This window comes from Mauremys reevesii, linkage group 1 (genome assembly GCF_016161935.1).
Source record: "Mauremys reevesii isolate NIE-2019 linkage group 1, ASM1616193v1, whole genome shotgun sequence".
NCBI classification, from domain to species: domain Eukaryota; kingdom Metazoa; phylum Chordata; order Testudines; family Geoemydidae; genus Mauremys; species Mauremys reevesii.
This window is the reverse complement of record NC_052623.1, coordinates 122,561,118-122,585,521: the sequence shown is the minus strand read 5'-3', so window position 1 is coordinate 122,585,521 and position 24,404 is coordinate 122,561,118. Positions and strand designations below refer to the sequence as shown.

The following is a 24,404-nucleotide window of genomic DNA, read 5'->3' as shown; positions in this document are numbered from 1 at the left end:
AATAATACTGTCTTGCACTGTATAGAAAAATCTGCACAGTGCAAGCTTATAAAAAATCCGTCCTCTTCCTCAATGTGAAGAAAGGTGTGCACACTTCTTCCCCCATACTTACATGTTACAGACAGATCTGGCACTGGGAGGAGACATCCTTGATTTAAAAAACAAATTTTTTTTTCCTTTCCCCCCATTTCTAGTTTGGCCTTCCAGTTGAACTACATTATGAATCATGCAATTATACAAACTTGTGAATTAAGTAGCACAAAAGGAACATGTGGAAATGCTAAGAGTTTAAAAAACAAGTTTACCATAGAAAACCAGTCATAATTTAAATGAATGTGAACGACAATTTGAAAATTATACACCCATATATACATTTTATAGTACAGAAAGGAATAAGAATGCAGGAATAAAAAAAAATTATAAAGTTTGTGCTACATAATTAATGTTTAATACAAAGTTAAGAAAAAATGTAATTTTGAATTGTAGTCAAGTGTGTAAAGTATATTTGTTTGGGTAGTAAGGGGAGAAAATCCAGCATAAGCTCAAAGGAATCTAGAGGCTGTTGTCGGCACACTATAATAAAAGTGACAACCGATATCTCTTCAGCTGCATGTCTGGGTGAAAAACATGACATTTAATTACTCTTACTTCTCATATACAACTCTTCCTCTATACACTAGTACTGGTCAGATGAACTATATTTCTCTTAAAAGCGGTGGCTGTTTTTCAAAACTAACAATCACTTTCAGACAGACATATTTTAACTTTTAAGAGTAACTCCAACTTTAATTTAGCTCTTCAGTAGTGAAAGGCTACAATGTATGAATGAAATTACACCAACCATCATATTAAAAAAGGAATTTTGCGAAGGGATGAAGAGATGATGTCACAGTTCTTGGGAACTGGACAGGTATCAACTGCACTCTAATTAACTGGAACTCACTATTGAGTAATATAAGCCACTCTCTTCCCCAGAGGCTAACCTGTACATTTCAGTGTATGTCGGCCCTGCCAACCTGGGAAACAAGAGACCTATCTTAGGTTTCCTGAATGATACTGCAGAACATTACTCAAGCGGTCTACCAATTTCAATTTTATAATATTTCACTCTGACAATGTTTTATGGTTTTAGATAAATAAAACTACAAACTTAAAAACTGAAAGGAAATCTCAGTTTCAAAACAAATTGACTCAGCTAAAGATTGCTACAGCTTATTTTGGATTTTGCATTGCTTATTTAAAATGCATTAGTGCATTTCATATCACTCCAAACTGCCAGCCTAATATTGGTTTTCTTTTCCGTATTTTAGGTGCATGTCAGCCTCAATCTATCAGAGTTCTTGAAAGCAGGTATTTTCCAAGAGAATACTTCATGACTGGGAGGATGCAGCAGATGTACTCTTCTTATTTTAGTCTCTGTATTTTGCTTAAAGCACTGATACATCCACAATTCGCCATGCTTGGCTCTCTTCACAAAGGCTTCAGTATCCCTTCCTTCCTCTGAATCTTGCTCTGGCATCCAACTAAAAATTGAAGAATAATTAAGTCAACATATTGCAAAATGTAAAATACTACTATTAGAACTGCTTTGAAGCAACTGTGTTTCTATTTCTATTTCTATTACAAACAGTAAAGAAAAAGTCACTGAAAAGAATAAATGGTTTCTCCATAAAAAGACACAAGACTGGTGTGACAGTACATGGTAACACTGTATTCAGAAATCTTACTCATAATTAATACTAGGTGACTGGTTAGCACTGCCATGTAGACTTCAGATTTGCTGAAGGACCATAAACAGAATAATAGTAAGTGGTACAATAGAGTCGGGAGAGCGAGGAAGGTGTGTAGGTGAGGTGCTGTAGAGAATACTCATTAGTCTTATCTTACTGATCATCATTCATAATCTGGAGAATGTGGTACACAGCAAATTCAGATTACGTTAAAATAGAAGGTGTTGCAAACACCAGTGAGGCTGGGATAATATAAAAAGGAACCTACAGAGTCTATAAATATGGGTAAAATATAAAGTGAGATTCAATTTAGAAAAAATGCAAGCTAATATCTGAGGGAAATAATACATGGATATATAATTGGCGGGAAAAGCCTAAAGATTTACTGTACACCAGCATTTCCTAAAGCTGAGAGTGGATAGCTGCTGTACAGTAGATCGTTTTTAGCACTGCAGAGAGATATGGCAGCAAGAAGGGCCACATTATTTTGGCCTGGCATAGTTCCTCTTAAGTTTTCCATCTTCAAGATTGCGATGACTGAGTATTCTTGAATCCAACAATAATTCAGCTAGTATGTTCTACACACTTAAATTTGAGGAATAGATTACTACTATGCAAAATCATTAACTAGAATTCACTGCTATAGCACAATAAAAAGTTAGGTAAACATAAGGTTGACCATATTACACCAGTCACCATGTCACGTGTAGGGAGAGGGACGTGTACATTCCCTGCGCATTTGTGTATCTAATTGCTAGCACAGAAGCATACTTTATTCTTTACCCAACTGCTGATCGTCTTATGTCCTGAAGCATGACAACTGAAAACCCTAATCATTTTAACCTACTGTAAATGTTAAAAGCATTTGTATTTGCATGCAGTGCCGCATCCTTTAAAAAATGTACTAAATTATTTGCCTCACTAGTACCCTGAGATAGTAAAATTCCATTTTAAGTTTGTTGCCTTTTAATTTAATTGGTCAACAAATACGTCTTTTTTTCTTATATTATGGGACAGGTTAAGCAGAAGTACACAAACAGCCTTTTCTATTATATTCCTATTTAAATATAATTATCATCTCTCACTCTTTTCCTTTCCAGACTAAATAATCTATTCCAGAGGTTCTCAAACAGGGGGATGAGACTCCCTGGGGGAAAGGGTGGGGAATGTATTTTGGGGGGAATGAGATGCTTGAGAAGAAAAACAAAAACAAAAAAACAACCTTACTGTGCACATTTTACCCACAGGAATGAATAACTAGCAAAGCTAATTCCTCCAGAAATATCAGGTCCTCAGATGGTGCTGTGCATTTTGACAGATTTCTGTTAAGCTTGCATAGCATTATACAAAGCTGTTGCCATCTGTACATTAATCCGTTCGCTACATTGCGGTGTGCACATTTAATTGTAAGCATCGGCCACAATCGCAGGTTTGCTTTTGCTATTACAGTGAATCGTTGGCTCTGTTTGAATCAATGCCTTACTGTTTCTAATATTTAGTGAGGGGTGCATGTTGATTTTTTTCTAATCCGTATATGTACTTGTGTGGCAGGAGGGGAGGCATAAACTACTACAGACACAAAGAAGAGGGGCGTGATCAATTAAGTTTGAGACCCACCTACCTAGTCTTTTTCATCTGTCCTTGTTACATACTGAACTATAATGAGAAATATTTGAAGATTGTAACAGTGTTGTTGTAGACATGCTGGAGAGTAAATAATATGTTTGAAGACACTTTTCTAGCATATTTCTAGCTTAATTCCATTTTCCTCTCTAACTGAATTAAGAGAGTTTCCAATGGAGGGGGGTTGAAGGCTGTGAGGCTACAGCAGCAGAGTGGGATGAAAGATCTTAGGTATGTTCTACTTCTGCATCTCTCCTTAATCTAAAATTAAAATCAGGGTTTATTCATTAGAGAGCAAAGTAACACATTAGGTAAAATCAAAACCAGGCTATGTGCCCATCATGTGTGGAATGGTTTGATATCGACTTTGCTGCCTCTACCCTATTTTACAAAAAGGCTTTATGACAGCATAGGTCAACATTTCCATACAAGAAACCCATAGCCAGTCTGGGGAAACTCCTCCTTTTCTATCTAGGTAGGTATTTATAACAGGCCTCTTGCTGTGGTACTTGAACACTCACTCCCAAAAGGAGAGTTTGTCACTCAATCATAAAACTGACTTATAGCTCCTTAAATTAACAATTATCCAATTATTACCTAAGTACATTACACTAAAACTACAAAACTTCAAGTGGAAAGCAGAAGTCCATAATCACAGTAAAATGATCCTTTAATGAGTTTCCTCTAAACTTAAATCAATGTCCCCCAGTTCTGTTTCTTCCAATGATCTCAAATAGATAAGATTATGGTATGGCTAATTATCAATCTTAAATATTAAAAAGCTATTTTACCTATTGATCTTTCATATTTAAAATAACCCCAATTTTGTTAATCATTTCCTATTTTACTGTAGCTGTCACACACTGAGCCTTCTCCAATTTAAATATGAATATCTTGTTGGATTATATCCACAACCTAATTCCTTGTTTTGCTTGAGTGCGAAAGATGGTCTATACTAATGTTCACAACAGCTAACATTTATTAAGGACCAATGACAAGTAAGGAGCTATTCTACTTAGTGATGTCAAAATGATTAATTTCAATGGTGTTTTCCTCCTCATCAGAATCTTTTAGAAAAAAACACATTTGCTACAAAGACTAAAAAACAATCAAACCAATCACTTACCATAGATCTTTTGCACTCAAAAAAAGAAACTTGCAAACTTCTGCAGTGTCCTTCCTTCAAGCATTGTCTGGCGCTTTTTCCTTCCTGTCACATGAAACATAACAGCATAAGAATCCAGTGCATTTCTTCAGTGGAAAGGACACTACAGACAAGGCAGCTCTAAAAAGTCCTGTGCACACTGTTGAAACTCTGTCCAAGCTGCTTTAACTTGTGTTCTTTGCTGTGGTAAGTTCCTGAGAGTTTGTGAAAGTGCAGATAATAATTCTTCCCTTCCTCCCCCAACTTCAAAAACATGTGCTTGTATCAGTAAAATGAAGACCAGGGTGGATAAAAATCAATTATTTAAAATAAAATAAAATAAATTTGATTTTTTTTATTTAAATCAGATTTTTTTGATAAAATGCTTTTTGAGGAAAAAACCTATCTAAAGATAGCTTTGAGCTATAATGTATCTCATCATGGAACAGGGATTATAAATTCTAATTCTATAGTATGAGACAATAGATTCATGTAATGTTTAAGAAAAGTTTTGTAAATGAGTTCCAATAGTTTATGGATTAGGGACCCCAATTTATGGGGTTCCAGGGGCTTCTGTATAGATTATTTAGGATAATCTTTCTATCTACACAACGGGACTCATTGCTTAGTCTAGAAGATACCATCAGAGATGTTTAGTTTTGCAGTTCTCAAACTGTGGATGTGTCTCTCCAGAGATAACATGCTTGTTAACAGCAAAAATGTTTTAAAATAAATAAATAAATACTATATAGAGGTGAGAAATAACAAATCTCAATCCTATTGTCCCTCTGCAAATTTGTGTACACAGAGTCAATCCCTTACCTCTCTCTAAAAGTGCAAAATTTCAAAAAGTTCAATGAATATAGGATTGTTGGGGGTGGAATAGACTTGACAAGGAGAAGAAGTCTGGAGATAAATGTGAGAAGGGAGGGACAGGCAGTAGAAACAAAAGTGAAACTGTTTGAGCAGCATATTCCAGAAGTTTTGAGGTCTTTCTGAGTCTAGCCTTCATTGATTTGAGATTTACCATATCATTCTCTCACTAGAAGGGAAAACCTATAATGGCAGCAGGCTGTAAAAAAGACCCAGTTTGGGAATATTTTCATGAAGTTCCTCTACCTGTGGGTAAGACAGGCATGCGTGCAAAATGCAAAGAGTGCAACAAAGAAATGCAAGATGTGTTCCTTCTCAGGAGGAAGCTGTGTTGAAGATGATAAAAGGAACATGTCTGAACATGCAGGATCTTCACGTTGGTAAACTTTTATATGTCATACTTCTTTCTTAAGGACTGCCTGTCTTCCTTCTGGACTATTCTTGAATTCTCATGTATGAGCAAAAAATATAGTTGTTACTCTATGGTACTATCATTTTAGATGCAGTTGTGATAAAAAAATAAATAGCTGAAATAGGCAGATCTTCCTTTTACAATTTCACCTTTAAAGTAGTACTGAGTGTCAGTGAATGTAATGAATGATACTAAATGAACAATATGGTAATAATTAAATAACTGCACTGACTTATTTTGTTTAGGAGAATCCATCCTCAACATACAGGATTCTGAAAACTATCCACCTTCAAGATCACCATCATTTTTTATAGTTTCAGAGTTATCTGCCAATTATAGTGTTTCAGTCACACCATGTATGTCACATAGCCACAGTATATCATCTATAGCAAAAAAGAAAAACAACTCCTCCATCATCCAGAAACAACCATAGGTAAATTTGTGATAAGAACCAGCAGATTACAAAAAAAAAGGAATTGATGAAAAATCGCCCGATTTGTTTAGGCAGCAAACTCTCCTTTCCGTATGACTGAGAACCCACACTTCATTAACATGGTTCAGTCATTAAGACCAGGATACACTCCACCCAACAGAGCAGATGTCACAGGCAAATTGCTGGATAAAGTGTATGAAAGAGAAGCTGAGCAGTGTGCAAAAGGTCTGGAGGGTAAAATTGTTAACCTGAGTCTTCATGGGTGGAACAATGTACACAATGATCCTGGTTATGTGCCTGTGTGACAACAGAAGAAGGGAATGTCTTCCTTACAGAAACAGCTGATGCACTAGGAAATGCACATACAGAATACTTACAAGAAGTAGCAGTAAAAGCTGAAAAAAAAAATTCAAATGTCTAGTATGCAGCTTGGTCACATGCTGAAAATGTATCCAAGATGAGAAGAAATTTAGAAGAGAGTGAAGAGAGTCCCAAGCTAATAATATATGGTTGCAGTGCTCATTTGATGCACCTCCTAGCCAAAGACTTCGGTGTTCCAGAAATAAAGGCTAATGTTGTTGAAATTGCAAAATACTTCCGTAACAACCACTTTGCAGCAGCTGTTCTGAAAAAAATGGGAGGAACCAAGCTAACTCTCCCACAAGACGTGCAATGGAACACTGTAGTGGACTGTTTTGAGCACTATATCAAGAACTGGCCTAATCTGATGACAGTTTGTGAACAAAATTGTGAAAAAATAAATGGCACTGTCACAGTCAAAGTCCTCAACATTGGGCTTAAGAGAAATGTTGAACTCATGCTGAGCACCGTGAATCCTATTTCTGTAGCCTTGAACAAAATGCAGATAAAAAGCTGTTTTATTGCTGATGCTGTTGAAAGTTGGAAGGAACTGAGTGAGGTCTTAAAAAGAGAAATATTCAATGACAGAGTTAAATTACAAGCATTAAAAAAAACAAATGGGACAAGCACTATCTCCAGCTCATTTTCTTGCAAATATTCTCAATACTTGGTACCAGGGTCAAACCTTAACTGCTGAAGAGGAGGAATTGGCTATGACATGGACATCCAGCAATCATCCCTCCATAATGCCAACTATAATAAACTTCGGAGTAAGGGTGAACCATTCAAGAAATATACGTTTTCTTATGATGTTTTAAAGAAAGTCACACCAGTGAACTGGTGGAAGTCACTTAAGCACTTAGATTCAGAGACTGTTGAAGTGATAATCTCACTTTTAACAACAGTAGCTTCTGCCGGTGTAGAAAGAATATTTTCTTCCTTTGGACTAATTCATTCCAAATTGAGAAATTGCTTGGGACCTGAAAAAGCCGGAGAGCTTGTTTTTCTTTTCCAGATTATGAACAAACAGGAAATGAAGGTGAAGATGACTAAGTTAGCTGCAGAAACCAATATTTTAAGTTTCTCATGTTGACCTGGCTGACATAGTCTATTTAATTTTTGTTTGTTTTTTTAAATATTTATTTTAAACTATTTTGGTTAAAAATAATTTTAACAAAAACCTGATTTAAAAAAAAACCTGAATGTTTAATTAAATTCAAAAATCCATATGCCTGTTTTGTTAAAATATTATATGTTTGCTGTTGAAGAAAAAAATCTACAATACATAACATTGTTGTTTTAATTAAATAAAATAATTTAAATGTCTGTTTGGTGATGTTCTCCTCCTATTACAGCATGGCAAGAAAATCCACCAAATATTAATGATTAACCTGTTGAACTGGAGATAGTTCACCTCCCAATGACTTCATAAATATCTGCTTCAATTACCTGTGATAAATGGAATAATCAATCATTCATTTTCTGATATAGCTGTAAAACTAATCTGAAAAGTTTTCAGAATAAATCACCTTACAAATGTATAGTGTGTACCTTCTAAAAATGAAACCTACATCTATCTCTGAGTTCTGAAGAAAATGTATTAAGGTTATAACAACTAACAAGGATGCACTTTTATGTAGAAATCCATGATTAAATCGAGTCTTCCTGATTAGTGATTTAAATCATGATTTTAATCAATTTGATTTAAATCAAATCCACCCTGAGAAGACAGAAGTATAATCTAACTGGATACACATCTTTTGAGTGGTTTTAGATTTATTCAAACTGGACTTAACATAATGCTAAAAGCAAGCTATCATCACCAGAAGACCAAAAACCAAAACAAAACAGTGGTAATTGCACTGGTGAAAGGTGTCAACTAGACAGTCTTGGAGACAGAAGTTTTCTACTTACCTACATAACCCATACAACACAGACAGCAGCAGGGCAAACTTCCCTACAACATTCTGCTAATGTGCTTCAATGCTAATTGAAGGGCCCACCTTTTTCATTCTCTATTTCCATTCAATCCTGAGGCTCCTATTCAAGTAGCCAAGCAAGGGTCCCAACTGTGGTGGGAGCTTTCCATATGAACTTTTTGTTTCAATAAGTTGAAATTTTATTAACAGTACAGAATTTCTAACACAACCATTTGACTTTTTATAGAATAAAATCACACTACCACACCTGAATTTCTGTATGATCAAATTTCAACATTTCTGTTTCAGTGAACACACATTTTCCCAGCTCATGATTACATAAGAACATAAGAACATAAGAAAGGCCGTACCGGGTCAGACCAAAGGTCCATCTAGCCCAGTATCTGTCTACCGACAGTGGCCAATGCCAGGTGCCCTGAACAGGCAATGATCAAATGATCTCTCTCCTGCCATCCATCTCCATCCTCTACAGAGGCTAGGGACACCATTCTACCCATCCCCTGGCTAATAGCCATTATGGGACTTAGCCACCATGAATTTATCCAGTCCCCTTAAACATTGTTATAGTCCTAGCCTTCACAACCTCCTCAGGTAAGGAGTTCCACAAGTTGAAGAAGAACTTCCTTTTATTTGTTTTAAACCTGCTGCCTATTAATTTCATTTGGTGACCCCTAGTTCTTGTATTATGTGAATAAGTAAATAACTTTTCCTTATCCACTTTCTCAACATCACTCATGATTTTATATACCTCTATCATGTCCCCCCTTAGTCTTCTCTTTTCCAAACTGAAGAGTCCTAGCCTCTTTAATCTTTCCTCATATGGGACCTTCTCTAAACCCCTAATCATTTTAGTTGCTCTTTTCTGAACCTTTTCTAGTGCTAGAATATCTTTTTGAGGTGAGAGACCACATCTGTACACAGTATTTGGATTTATATAAGGGCAATAATATATTCTCAGTCTTATTCTCTATCCCTTTTTAATGATTCCTAACATCCTGTTTGCTTTTTGACCGCCTCTGCACACTGCATGGACATCTTCAGAGAACTATCCACGATAACTCCAAGATCCCATCATGTTGTATGTATAGTTTTTCCAATGTGCATTACTTTACATTTATCCACATTAAATTTCATTTGCCATTTTGTTGCCCAATCACTTAGTTTTGTGAGATCTTGTTGAAGTTCTTCACAATCTGCTTTGGTCTTAACTATCTTGAGTAGTTTAGTATCATCTGCAAACTTCTCCAGATCATTTATGAATAAATTGAATAGGATTGGTCCTAGGACTGACCCTTGGGGAACACCACTAGTTACCCCTCTCCATCTCTGAGATTACCATTAATTCCTTACCTTTGTTTCCTGTCCTTTAACCAGTTCTCAATCCATGAAAGGACCTTTCCTTTTATCCCATGACAGCAAATCTAAGTACACTATGTCCACTGGATCCCCTTGTCCACATGTTTGTTGACTTCAAAGAACTCTAATAGATTAGTAAGACACGATTTCCCTTTACAGAAACCATGTTGACTATTGCTCAAGAGTTTATGTTTTTCTATGTGTCTGACAATTTTATTCTTTACTATTGTTTCAACTAATTTGGGATCACCCCTAGAGCCCTTTTAAATATTACATTTGAGTTCTTTCAGAACTCTTGGGTGAATGCCATCTGGTCCCGGTGACTTGTTAATGTTGAGTTTATCAATTAATTCCAAAACCTCCTCTACTGACACTTCATATGACACTGACATACTATAAACTAACCCACTATGACATACTATAAACTAACCCACTATGACACTTTCTTGGGGTGCCCAGGACACTGAGTTACTCTGTGAGCCCCCTGCCTCCAGTGAGAGAGACACTTGCTGGTACTTAATTGGGTATCACTTCCCTGACCCTTCCTGCCTGTTAGCCATCCAAAGAACCTCCACTGGGCAATGCTAGCCCGCATTTTTCTTGTTATGATAGGCGTATCCTAATCCCCATGCCCCTTTGAAGAATTTGATATCCAGCCTGTCACTGGATACTCACAGCAATATCAGGTTTACTATTCCCAAGGGAACAGCTCACATACCAGCTTGTTTGATTTAAACTAAGAATCAGCTCAGCACTGAGATATATTTGTTATCAATGGTTAAGATTTAATAGTGAGTAAGGACAATAAAAATAGGAATATTATATATATAACAAAAGGCATAGCATGCTTTCTAGCAATTAAACTTAATTTAGCAGGCTGACCTTCTGACTAAGGAATTTTATCTCACCCAAAATGTCTTTTGTAGTGTTTCCAACCAGGGCAGGTTAGGATCCTGTTTTCATGAATGAAATCCCACCGACTGATTACTTCCTCAGGTGCAGGATAAAGATGCATCCTTTTGCCTTCTTTTTTATCCCCCCAAATTAATTATTGGATATCGAAGTCAGGATGCCTCCCTTGCAACTCAAAGTTTATTCCATAGTGTGTTGACATCACATCCCCATGCTGACTTTGTATGCACACAGGGCTTCCATTGCATTGGCTTACAATGCTTAATTTACATTGTGAGCTGAGGCAGATAGGTGATACACAATCTTTTGTCTGCTAGGTACTTCTTTGTCAACTTTGCCTTGATTCAGACTGTAGGAACATATTTCCTTTATACTGTACATATAAAACTTTTTACATTGTATCTGTACAGACATTTCACTAGCATATTTATAATCACCATGTTTTCTGGCTTTAATATAAGATTGTACATGACATCTTTTATGGAAAGTTGTATGCTAGGTATAGTGAGTTTGGCAGGCCTGTCAAGAGTTACTGTTACAGAAGAGTGAACCCTTTACCAGTCGGCACTGAGAAATTCTTAGGGGGTCACACACACCTTCTCTTACAATGATTCTGATTATTTATACTTATCTCTATTGTAGGTGCCCCTAAAGTAAATAAATCATTGTGGAATTCTCGTGGAGATATATCGATCCCCAATAAATCGATCGCTACCCGCCGATACAGCAGGTAGTCCGGATGTACCCTTAGGTTCACTCCCTCTGGGACACCTGGCATTGGTCACTGTCAGTAGACAGGATACTGGGCTGGACGGACCTTTGGTCTGACCCAGTAGGGCTGTTCTTATGTTCTTAAGGTAAGGTGGGTGAACTCAGTCAATGACCCTTCTGAGGTAGCTGTATCACGTTTTTTGCCATTTTCGGTGGGGCACTAATTCCTGCAGTGGGGTAGCACATGTGTAAATAAAGGCAAGACTTCAATAAAGTGACGTGTACAGGTGGAACTGATGGCAGATGGGGAAGACCAGTGTCCAGCTCTTCCCTTTCAGTTGTGCCAACTGCACGGGGCTCGGAGGAGCAGTGACTGTCTCACCCACATCAGTCGAGGCTGGGACCGACTCGCACAGGGGGCAGGTCTGGTGAGTCAGACGCGGTTCTTTGTACACGGTCACTTGTCAAGGGGGGCCCAGGCTCTGTGCAGCTGCGAGGACCCAACCGCTTTGCAGGGCAATGACGCTGCGGGACCGGGTGCGAGTCAGGTGCAGTGTCCAGGCCGAGGCCGTCACCAGGGGTAACAGGGAAGGGGCCGCCCAGCTCCCCACATTGGCTGTATGACGCAGGGGGTCTCTCAGCAGGCCCCGCCCCCCCACCGCGTACCTGTATGACGCAGGGGGTCTCTCAGCAGGCCCCGCCCCCCCACCACGTACCTGTATGACGCAGGGGGTCTCTCAGCAGGCCCCGTCCCCCCACCGCGTACCTGTATGACGCAGGGGGTCTCTCAGCAGGCCCCGTCCCCCCACCGCGTACCTGTATGACGCAGGGGATCTCTCAGCAGGCCCCGCCCCTCCCGCGTACCTGTATGACGCAGGGGGTCTCTCAGCAGGCCCCGCCCCTCCCGCGTACCTGTATGACGCGGGGGGTCTCTCAGCAGGCCCCGCCCCCCCACCGCGTACCTGTATGACGCAGGGGGTCTCTCAGCAGGCCCCGTCCCCCCACCGCGTACCTGTATGACGCAGGGGGTCTCTCAGCAGGCCCCGTCCCCCCACCGCGTACCTGTATGACGCAGGGGGTCTCTCAGCAGGCCCCGCCCCCCCACCGCGTACCTGTATGACGCAGGAAGTCTCGAGCAGACACTGTCTCAGGTCCTCCCGCACCCCCGCACAGGCCCGCCCGTCCTCCTCCTTCTCCTCATAGTATTTGGGCATCGCGGCAGCGCTCTCCGCACACAGCGTTTGGGCTTCTCACTGCTGCTACAGCAGCAGCAGCGCCTCCGCCGCCTCCCAGCGCGCTATACTGGACGCCGCCATCTTGTTGTCCTTTGACCCAGCTACGGCGCATGCGCAGAAACCGCCGCCGCCCTTTCCCGCCGGGGCAGGAACTACCGTACCCAGCATGCCCCGCGGCGCAGGGTCACGGGCCGGGTCAGGGGGCGCGCGCGCCGTGCTACGTTGCCGGAAGCAGCTGGAGTTTGCTGTGGGTGCGCGCGGCCCCGGGCGACCCTCGCGCTGTGTGTGGTTGGGAGGGGCGGGGCTGGAGCGGCAGGTGAGCGGGGCAGTTGCGGGTGGAGTTCTCGCCCCCCGGGCCTGGGATCCCTGCGGGGTGGGGGCCCCTCCCTTCTACTGCTGCGCGCGCGCGGCCTCCCTTCCCCCCCACCCCGGCGGGTCCTCATAGGAGGCGATCCCCGCCTCGGAGCCGCCTCTGGGCACGTGCCCCGGGCAGATCGTTGCTGGGGAGGCGGGAGCTGAGGGTGGAACCGTCTCTACCCCGGGGGGCGGCGCGCGGCGGGTAGCGGGGGCGTCTCCATCGGTGCTGCCGCAGCGGTTCCACTTTGCGGGGGCGCTTAACTAGCCTCGGCCTGAGAGCGACCCTAGCCCAGCGTTAAGGCGGGGCCCAGGGCGCGCACTGGCGGGACTTACTGGGTCTCCTGCCTCTCAGGCATCAGGGATGGTCGCTGCTGGGGGGGGACGCGAGAGGGTCTGGGTTGGTATCGGAGGTGGCTCAGCATTTGTTCTTTCTCGTGCTCAGAGTCTAACTAGCCCCGTATTTGGGCGGGGGTAGCAGGTTTGGAGAAATTTTGGTAGTGCCCAGAAAGCCCCCCCACCCCCCAACTCCACCCCACACCTGCTTAAGGCTCTGGGAGGGAGTTTGGGTGGGGGGGAGGAGGTCTGGGGTGGAGGCCCTGGGCTGGGGATTAGGGTGCAGGCTCTGAAAGGGAGTTTGGCTGCAGAAGGGGTGAGAGATGGGGGAAGGGGTCTGGGGTGCAGCCTCTGGGTGGGGTGCAGGAGGGAGTTGGGGGGCAGGAGAGGGTGTGTGGGAAGGGGTGGGAGTGCAGGCTCTGGGACAGTTTGGGGATGGGAGGGGGTACAGGGTGTGGGGCTGGGTTTGGGGTGTGGGGTAAGGGCTGTGGGGTGGGGATGGGGATGAGGGGTTCATGATGCAGGAGGAGGCTCAGGGCTGGGGCAAAGGGATAGGATGTGGGGGGATGAGGGGTTTGGGGTGTGTGAGGGGCTCAGGGCTAAGACAGAGGGTTGGGCTGCAGGGGGGGTGAGGGCTCTGGGGTGGGGCAGGGCTCGGGATGAGTTTGGGGTGCAGGCAGGCTGTCTCGGGGCTGGAGCCAGAGAGGAGGAGGCTGAGCGGAGACAGCCTGGAGCTGCAGAGGAGAGGCAGAGACATGCTCCTGGGCCCAGTGGGAGGTGTGCAGGGGCAGCAAGTGTGGAGGCTGGGGGACGCTCAGGGGAGGTGCAGGGGGCCGGCAGGCAGGGCCGGGGGAGAGACCTGGCCCCAAACATAGGTGGAGCCGGGCCCTGAATATTGCTGGAGCCTGGGCACCACAGGCCCATACAACTCGCCGCCCCTGTATTTGGGGTCAGGCAGAGGGTTCACCTAGGTGAGATTGGTAGTGACTTCAGCATTTGCGTTTTTTTGCCTTCCCCTGCAGCATGAGAGTGTGGGTCACTTGCTCAGATTATCTGGGTATATCTCAGTCACTACTTTGCCATTGCAGGAGCCTCAGGCATTGGTCACCTCAGATGATGACACTACCAATCTTACAGTGGCACAGCTATACCGCTACAGCTGTGCCACTGTAAAGTCTCCTGTGTAGCCGCTCTGTGCTGACAGCAGAGAGCTCTCCTCCAGGCATAATTAAGCAGTGGTAGCTATGTCAGCAGGAGAGCGTCTCCCACTGACATAGCGCTATCCACACTGACACTTTTGTTAGTGAAATGTATGTTGGTCGGGGGTGTTTTTTTTTCCCCACCTCCAGTCCGACAACAGTATTACTAACAAAAGTGCTAGTGTAGATATAGCCTTAGTCCTGCCTCTTTTCTGCCTGTGACACATCATAGTCTCGTCTTCTGTGGGCAGTAATATTTTGGTGGTTGAGTTTAGTGTAGGGTTCTGAGTGGTGTTGGTGGCCTGTGATATACAGGCAATCGAACTAGATTATCTGGTGGTCCTTTCAGGCCCTTAAACTATGACTGATATTCAGAGCCCTGAGTTCAAGACCCTGTTGCATTGACTATTTAACTATTAATACAAAGTGGAACAGCTTCAACAGGACAGATTGAGAGATCCACCCCAGAATACCCAATAATCAGTTGGCACTCATCTGAGACATGGAAGACCTGGGTTCTCCCCACCTCAGGCAAAAGGGAATTTTGAATCCAGGGTTCCCAGAGCCTGAGTAAGTGCCTTGCCCCCTGGGCTGAAGTTTATAAGGGGAGACGCAATCATCTTGTCTTCATTTTGTTTGTTGCAAGAAAGAGCTTAGGTGGGGAGAAGGTTCATGGCTTTGAATCCCAAGCAAACAGAGGTGGCTCCCTCTAGCTCAGAATTACATGCCTATGTTTCGTTGAGGAGTGGGGCGCACTGAATTTTTATCTGAAATAATTAAAATATAACGCAGTGTAAAATAGAACATCTTTAACAGTAAACGCATTCAAGGGCAATTGTAAAACTGTACATTTATACTTAGTACTTGAAGTGCTTTGTTTCCAGAGCATTGTACAAAGATTGTCACAGAACCCCATGCAGTAGGCAGGTAAATATTTGTGTTATACATGGAAAGGGGAGGGATAGAGAGGTTACGTAATTTGTCATAGGCCACATACTGAATTAGTAGCAGATTGGAATTTTAATTTATGTATTATTGGTACCAATCCTGGTGCACAGGTCTCTAAACTATGGTATTTCAGTACACTGTTTTTAGGCAGCAAAAAGGTGACTCAATTAACATAAATGGCCAAATTTTGAATGGGGCACACTCTAGCTTATAGTTTTTCACGTAGTCTTGCTGGCACAAGAGCTAGTATTTAGCTAGCTACTTGCCTGATTACCCTTGGAAATTAGATTTATCTCTAAATGCCATAATTAACACTGCATAATTTAAAACGCTTCTAATTTTACATCTGTCATTTCTAAGATTATGTAAAATAAATTAGTTTTAACTTTAAAATCTTTCCTTCAGAAAAATGTTGCCGACCACTTCAGTTAGTTCCCCAAACCAGGGCAATGGTGCGTTAAACTCCAGGGATGCAGCGAGACATACAGCGGGTGCAAAACGCTACAAATATCTAAGGAGGCTCCTTCACTTCCGGCAGATGGACTTTGAGTTTGCTGTTTGGCAGATGCTCTACCTGTTCACTTCACCACAGAGAGTTTATAGAAACTTTCATTACCGAAAACAAACAAAGGACCAGTGGGCAAGAGATGATCCTGCTTTCTTGGTATTGCTGAGTATTTGGCTGTGTGGTGAGTGTCTGTTTCCATGACCAGCAAAAATGAGGTGGGAAGGAGGAAGAATTGAGCATTAGCCTAAGATTAGGGAGGCCTGGGTTCAAGTCCTTGCTCTGCCACAGACTTTCTGTGTAACCTTGGGCAACTCATTTATGCCTCGCTTCCTCATCTGTAAAATGGGGTAAATCTGTAAAACAACCTTACGTGGGTGTTCTGAGGATAAACATGTTAAAAAGTTTGTGAAGTGCGCAGATCCTACAGTGATGGTGGCCACATACGTACCTAAGCTAGATAAGATCTTTTTCTTTTCAATAAAGTCGCAGGAATGTACCTTCGCAGGGGGGTTTTCAGCACCCTGGGGTTTTGTCTGTAGAGGCCCAAAAGAAGCTGATGCGCTATCTACACGCAAAGGTTACAGTAACCATTTAGAAATACGAGAACCAGGGTAAACCGCAGGGTCTAGCTGTATCTAGAATCCTCTAAAGAGTCTTCTTTATGTTTATTGTAATCAAGTCTTGTCTCTGTTCTGGGTTTCAATAATTGTGTCATAGCAAAGACAACCAGAGGAATGAATGACAATTTTTTTTTAAATAGTTGAACATTTGGATGATTAGAAGATGGGATGTATTATTGTTACGTGAATTACCATAACACACAGGCACCCAAATTGTAGACTAGGACCGTTGTGCTAGTCATTGTGCAAAAACAGAACAAAAAGACAGTCCCTAACGTTGAACACATTACAGGCACAGTACCCTTTACACAGGGGTCTGTCCTTGCTCCCCTTCTCATCTACCTCTATACCTTATCTCTGGGTCATCTTATCTATAAACAGAAATATGCTGATGGCTCACACATCTGCCTTTCTGTCCAAACTAAAATCCTGGACTGTCTCTCTGACATCCCTCATGGATGTCTAGCTGCCAGCTCAAGCTAAGCATGGCTAAAACAGAGCTCCTATTCTGCAAACCCCGTTCCCCCCATACCTTCCTGCTACCTCCTTTCTTGATCACTGTGGACAACCCCACCATCCTGCCTGTCACTCAGACCTGTAATCCAGACATCATCTTGATTCAGACCTCTCGGTAGGTCATTACATCCAGGCTGTATCTAAGGATAGGCCTTTCTTATCCATCCATCCAGCTAAAACTCTTGTCCAAGGTGTCATCATCTCATGTTTCAATTACTGTAACATCCTTCTCTCTGGCCTTGACAAATGCAGTCTTGCCCCACTCCTATCCTTTCACAATGCTGCTGCAAAGATCATTTTCCTAGCCTGCTCTTTGACCACATCACCCCTCTCTTTGAATCCCTCTACTGGCTGCCTCTTCGCTATCACCTCAAACGTATGGTGCTTTTGTTCACATTCAAGGCCCTTCATGGTCAGTCCCCAATCTACCTGTCACTTCTCATTTGCTATCAGTCTGTGGATGTTCACTTCCTTTCCTGCGATGCCAGCCTCCATTGCGCACTACTCCCATTGTTAAATTTTCAAACAGCGCCTTCATGCTTTCTCCCATGCTGACCCACATGCTTGGGAGGAGCACTCTGTAAACATCAGCAAAGGAACATCATCTACCTTCAAAAGCCTTCTCAAAACTCTCCTTTGCTGTGATGCCTACAGAACCCTTGGCAACAATTAGGCTGCTTGTATGCTGAGACCTCTGCCTATCATGCTGTCCAGTATTGTCTCATTGTTTCCTTGTAGACTTTGTCTATTTGTTGTCTCTTGTCTGATACTTAGATTGTAAGCCCATGGGGGTAAAGACTCACTTTTTGTACTGTACCTAGCACAGTGGGGTCGTAGTCCACAACTAGGACTCCTAGGTGCTATGATAATACAAATAATACAGAGACCAAAGCCACAGCGAGACACTTCAGCCATCACCAATCAAAAGAAAATCTTTTGCATGTAAGCTTCAGTTCAGATTGTGTTTTCACTGTTGCCTTTTAAAAGACTACATCCAGTCTGTTTTTGACATGGCACAGTACCTGCAGTCATAACAAAGCTGTTACTTCTGAGATTCTAATGTTCTTGTGGTTGGATGGGAAATATTTCCTAGATCCTTTTGTGTTTCACGGATGTTTTCCCAAAGCTGCCAAACGAACTCCATAAGAATGTGTCTTATGTGTACTGCATTTTCATTCAACTAAAATGGACTGGAACTCTGAATGCCAGTCTGAAGGACATCTGAGTCTTCAGAGCCAGAAAACTATGCACTGTCATGTGGTTTTGTTGTAACTGAAAGCAGTGTGTGTTCAGCTCTGCTTGTTGTTCTTACTCTGCACTTCTGCTTAACAAGGTATTGTCTTCATAAAAAGATTGTAAGTTTAAAAATGTGAGATTAGTTCAATGGCAGTAATGCCACACACTGAACCTAAGCCAACCACATTATACACAAGTGGTTTGGTATGCAGTATTTGAATAAAAAAAGGGGCTGCCTTGCAGAAGATCTTAGGGGTGAGGAGGAATAAAGGGGAAAATGTTGAGATTTCAGGAGACCTCCTCCAAAAAGTTAACCTCTGGAATGTCAGAGTTTGAGGAATTGGCATTGTTTGGTGCTGCAGCATTTTTCCAGCTAGGAAGGATTAATCTCTCTTTTTCCCCTTCTCTCTCTCCCCTGCCCCCAGTCTCTACTATAGGATTTGGATTTGTGCTGGACATGGGATTTTTTCAAATGATAAAGCTACTTCTTTGGGTTGTGTTTATAGACTGTGTAGGCGTTGGCCTTCTAATAGCAACTTTAATGTGGTAAGTAAATAATTCCACCTAGAACTAAGTTGAGCATTGCTATAGGGCAGTTGACAAGTCCCTGTTGCTGAGGCATTGCACTTAAATCTGTAACGATATGACTTTGCTCAGAAGAGACGGTTAAGAATTTTCATTGGCTGTGAATAGAGCACTAATATTGGGAAAGAACATTAGAAAATATTTATTTTGCTTGACCTTTTTCTGCAAAAAAAAGGTTAATACTTACAGGAAATTTGTCACTTACACCTCTCAGTGCCTATTTTCCTGCTGAGTTCTCCTGGAAGCAGTGGCATGTCCCTTCTCCAGCTCCTATGCAGAGGCGCAGCCAGGCGGTTCTGCATGCTGCCCCGTCCGCAGGCACCATCCCTGCAGCTCCCATTGGTGCACCAGAGGGGGCCATTGGAGCACATAGGAGCTGGAGCAGGGCCATGCCATGGCTTCCGGAAGCCATGTGGTGCAGCCCCTGACCAGCGCCCCAGCTGGAGCGCCAGAGTGGGGCTGAGCCACATGGTGCAGCCCCTGCCCCAGCTGGAGCGCAGCAAGCTTCAGACCCCACTCCCCAGTGGGAGCTCGGGGGCCAGCTTAAAACGGCTCGGCACACAAACTGTAGTTTGCCCACCCCTGAGATATACTGTTCCAATTCTAAGAACCTGTCAGGGTAGTGAGGGCCAAGAATCTCCCTGCAGGCACAGGAGACTTTTCCAGTACTTGAGGGTAGCACTTGATGATGGGGCAGGAGTTGAGAATATGTTGGATGCTGGTTCCTCTGCAGAATTGGGCCTCTGAGGGAAACAGCTGAGAACAGTGGTAGGACTTTTCTTCACTGTTGAGCTGGTCAGAGGAGACCAATAGCAGAAGCAATCTTCTACCTTCAGTTGCTTCCTCGAGGCACACGCACAGGAAGGGCTCAATTCTCACACTTGCTCTTTTCTCTGCTGCTTGTGTGGTTCACTTGAAGCAGCAGGGAGGTGGGGAAAAAGGTAGGAAAGCCATTGTCAAAAATGTAAAGGAAATCAGGGGCACTTCAAAACTGATTTCTTATTAGTTAAAATAACATTTTAAAGTAGAGTGACCTTGAAAAAGAGAGCGATTCAATATTTGATTAAAAAATGACTTTGGAAGTTTGTTGATCATATGAGGAATGTTCTGCTCTTATTCCAGGTTTAAGCCCAAAATGAATGATCAAATTCTTAGCTCTTTACTCAGGTTTTAATTAGGCAAAACTTCCATAGACTTCAGTGGAAGTTTGCCTGAGAAAATTAGGCTAAACTATGGATTTGGTCCATAATCTCAAGACCAGAAACCACGTTTGGCCTGCTTTGTTTTTGGGTGCAGCAAGTAAAGTAGTACTCATATCAAGTCAGTACCCCTATTTTAAGTATTTTGTTGCCTTTTTTGGTGGAGGTGGGGTGTTTATTAAATGTGGTAACATTATTAAATGTGCATTCTCTAAAATTGAATGCACCTGAGCTATTTTTGTAACACACAAAATGTGAAGAGGTAGGCTATACCCAGCCTTTTTGGGAAGTGAGTGGATGGCAACTGAAAGACACTGCTTCTTCAGTATCCTGTAATTACACCAGCAGTCTTTGCAAAAGGAAGCTGCTGTTCTCCTGTGCAGTGTTTGCACTTTATCTGCTCAGCATGAAAAAATGTGACTACTGCTGAGAGAGAAATAGGATAACAAAAGCTGGTCTGTGCTGTCTTTTTGAGGAAATACTCACCTTTGCTTGGGCTACCATGTTTTATTCACACATTAGGGAAACATTTTTCAGTCATCTGAGGTTGGCAATTATGCAGAGACATTTGAAAGGATTGAATGTATGAATTAAATGGTAAAGACTTGATTTTTTTTTCCTGTATGTGACTTCATTACTTTAACTATAGGTGGAATGTCAAATTAACATTATAACTTTAGGAAACATGAAAGTGTGAAATCGTTTCATAACTTATTTCTTTTCCAATTAGGTTTATTTCTAATAAGTACTTGGTAAAGCGACAGAGCAGAGACTATGATGTGGAATGGGGATATGCCTTTGATGTTCATCTGAATGCTTTCTATCCACTTCTAGTCATTTTGCATTTTATCCAACTGTTTTTCATCAATTGTAAGTAGAATGCCCTTTTTAATGCTTTTTTCCATGGTGCTGGGCCTCAGGCAGGTAATAGAGCAACTGTCTTCTCTTTTACAGATGTTATTTCGTCAACCTCATTCATGGGATATTTTGTTGGGAATACAGTATGGCTCATTGCAATTGGTTATTATATCTACGTAACATTTCTAGGGTACAGTGGTAAGTAATTTCAAAAGCTTTTATTAGGCAATTGACTATATGAAAACTGAGCCTTGGCCCAATAAGTTACTTTAATTTATGAATTCATAGGTCTGCAATAGCAGCAAAGAATCCTGTGGCACCTTATAGACTAACAGACGTTTTGCAGCATGAGCTTTTGTGGATGAATACCCACTTCGTCAGATGCAAGTAGTGGAAATTTCCAGGGGCAGGTATATATATGCAAGCAAGAAGCAAGCTAGATAGTCTGTATCATGATTTTACACAGGGAACAGTAAATACATCTTTGCTTTAAAATTTGTTACATTTGAAATATCAGAGATTCTGTCATCCATACACAGCCACTTTTGTTCCTCTGAGCTTTTTAGTAATGGCAAAGTTCTTGGTTCAGGCTTGTAGCAGTGATAGAATAAACTGCAGGTTCAAATCAAGTCTCTGGAGTACATCCTCAGCTGGGATGGGTCATTCAGTCCTTTGTGTAGCGCTTCCATTTGTAGCAAAATCTCTCCAGAGGTAAGAAGGTCAGTCTCTGATATTTCAAATGTAACAAATTTTAAAGCAAAGATGTATTTACTGTTCCCCATGTAAAATCATGATACAGACTATCTAGCTTGCTTCTTGCTTGCATATATATACACCTGCCCCTGGAAATTTCCACTACTTGCATCTGACGAAGTTGGTATTCACCCCCGAAAGCTCATGCTGCAAAACGTCTGTTAGTCTATAAGGTGCCACAGGATTCTTTGCTGCTTTTACAGATCCAGACTAACACGGCTACCCCTCTGATACTAGGTCTGCAATGATCATCTCAAATACAGAAGTAGGAGAATTCAATGTTGTTTTATTTTTAAGCAGTCCCTCCTAGATACATGTCTTGTAGTCTTCACTGTCTAATGAAGCAATTCCACATGCTCCCTTTGCAGCTTGCACAATTCTGATACATTTTTTCTGAACATCACTTTTCCCCTATTTCCTTCCAAACCCAATACTGCCTCTGTCCTGGGTGGTTGGAGTTAATCATTTGTAATCCTTTGCCAGGAATGCTAGGTACTCCCTTATCTAAATGTCCAAACTAGGTTAAAAAGTTTATACCTAAAGGACTTGTCACTTTATGGGGTTGTATTAAAACACTCTTTGCACAGAAGATATTGATACTCGTGCTCACCATGGCGTTGTACTATAATCCAATTAATATGCTGCTTCAAACCTTAAGACCCTTGCATTAATTTTGGACTCCCAGATTGACTAGTGAGGAGGGTAGTAATGCAACAAAATCACTGAGCAGTTTGGCTATACTAGTGTATACAGACCTACCTCAATTACTCCTCTCCTCTGATAGAAGCTATTCTGTATCTGGGCAAAGGGCTGCAGAATCAGCATGGCAGGGATGATAAACAGGCACCTAGTTTTAACCAAGCTGTTAAGAAATTGATGAAATGCTGGCAGCCTCTCCCCAGGGTCCTTCTGGATGTAACAGTTTATGGTTTTGGTCCATTAATGCAACTAATAGCTGGTTTTAAATAATTTTGTACTCTGATTATAATTGTATTTCTTTTCTAGCATTGCCGTTTCTGAAGAACACAGTTATCCTTTTGTATCCATTTGCACTCTTAATTCTGCTATATGTGCTCTCATTAGCACTGGGATGGAACTTCACCAAGACACTTTGTACTTTCTATGAATTCAGAGTGAAATAAAAACAGGTCTTCATATGTCTCTACTGTGTAGTTTGTCTTAGCTGCTGACAGTATGAACATCTAAGACCTCTCGTTGTAAATGGTTGTACATTTTCTCTTTGTAGATAAGTGTAAAAAGCTTGAAGTGTCTATTGCAATTTTTAATGATTAAAATATTTACAAACAGTAAAAATGTTAGTAATTCTCTATGAATACTTTTGCAGTACATTCCTCAAGACAAACTACCTGTACATTTTTGTAATAAATCTACTTATAAGTTGAATAGCCTAATTATCACTGCTGATGTCTTTTAAGGGGATAAGTACCATATTAAATTAGTACAACAAATTGATGGAGGCTAGTTGTCTTCAAAGTGATTTATGTTTATTATTGTGTGATTCTCAGATTTAATGCTTCAGTTTAGCTACACTAATAATGCCTGACTGCTGCTCAGTCACATGCTCTAGCTACTCACATGTCAATATTGTATGGTCTAAGTTCTTACAGTGCATCAGCCACATCTGCCACTCTGAGCAGCTGGAGTCAGCCAAAGCAAGGACTCCTGCATGGGGGCAGGTAGTGAAATTAGGCCCACCCCTATGGATTCAAAGGTACAGCTGTGACCCCCTCCACCTGTACTGTAGGGATACTAAGACCCAGGTGCTGCCTCCCCTGCCATACAGCCCTAGGGCAAAAAAAAAAAAAAGACAATCAGCATGAGACTTCAGCCCATAGGAGCAGAAGTACCCAACCACAGGGACTACTGGCCATTCAGAACATCCTAGAGTTTTGCATCAACTATTTTTGTCTTAGGCTGATTGGCTGTTTGCTCCAACCATGTCCCTCCCTCACAGTCTTTACCTTACCTTCATTTTCCGTTATCTAGTCCTAAGCAAACCCACCCCTCAGAAGTGTGGAACTGACAACTGTTTATTACATTGTTCACTTTGCTGGTCTTCCACCCCTTCACCCTGTGTCCTGTCTATTTAGATTGTAAGCTTTTAGGAGCAGGGACTTTCTACTACCATGTTTGTACAGAGCCTAGCCCAATGGCACTATTGTAATAAGGATGACTAATAACTTTTTCACAAATTAATTCTTGGCTAGCATTGAAGTTTTTGTATGTGTCATCATAGGTGCCAACTTCCCCACTTTCCCATGGGTGCTTGACTTGGCTCCCCCCGCATGTGCCAATGCTGCCAAACAGCTGTTTAGCGCTGGGAGGTAGGTGGAGGAGCAGGGATGCAGCATGCTAGGTGTCGGGGGGGGGGAAGAGCTTGGCTGCTGGTGGGTGCAGAGCACCCACTAATTTTTCTCTGCACTTGTTAACTGAAGAGCAGTCTCTGCAGTTCAGTACAGAAGGTTCTGAGACATGGCATTTAAAGTACTATATTCAATCCCTATTTTACATGCCTTTTGACTGTTTGAAATTTGGACTCAAC

General features: G+C 42.1%; 2 protein-coding genes across 7 annotated transcripts; one reads left to right on the top strand and one right to left on the bottom strand.

Moving 5' to 3' along the window:
* Positions 1-758: 758 nt before the first annotated feature.
* LOC120395583 (cytochrome c oxidase assembly factor 5) lies at positions 759-12,738 on the bottom strand. The gene is made up of 3 exons (XM_039520083.1): positions 12,607-12,738; positions 4,480-4,563; positions 759-1,523 (listed from the first exon to the last, which is right to left on the bottom strand). The coding sequence occupies exons 1-3, from the start codon at positions 12,706-12,708 to the stop codon at positions 1,482-1,484; spliced, it is 228 nt and encodes a 75-aa protein (XP_039376017.1). The 5' UTR covers positions 12,709-12,738; the 3' UTR covers positions 759-1,481.
* Positions 12,739-12,818: 80 nt separating this feature from the next.
* UNC50 (unc-50 inner nuclear membrane RNA binding protein) lies at positions 12,819-23,668 on the top strand. 6 transcript variants are annotated; one of them, XM_039520054.1, is made up of 7 exons: positions 13,324-13,483; positions 15,046-15,188; positions 15,972-16,255; positions 18,872-18,992; positions 20,961-21,100; positions 21,185-21,286; positions 22,847-23,668. In XM_039520054.1, exons 2-7 carry the CDS (start codon positions 15,121-15,123, stop codon positions 22,981-22,983), a joined length of 852 nt encoding a protein of 283 aa, XP_039375988.1. In that variant the 5' UTR covers positions 13,324-13,483; positions 15,046-15,120; the 3' UTR covers positions 22,984-23,668. The 6 variants fall into 6 exon arrangements, with proteins under 6 accessions (XP_039375976.1, XP_039375998.1, XP_039376005.1 ...); XM_039520042.1 differs by lacking the exons at positions 13,324-13,483; positions 15,046-15,188 and adding an exon at positions 12,819-13,045; XM_039520064.1 differs by lacking the exon at positions 15,046-15,188 and having other exon boundaries at positions 13,322-13,483.
* Positions 23,669-24,404: the final 736 nt, after the last annotated feature.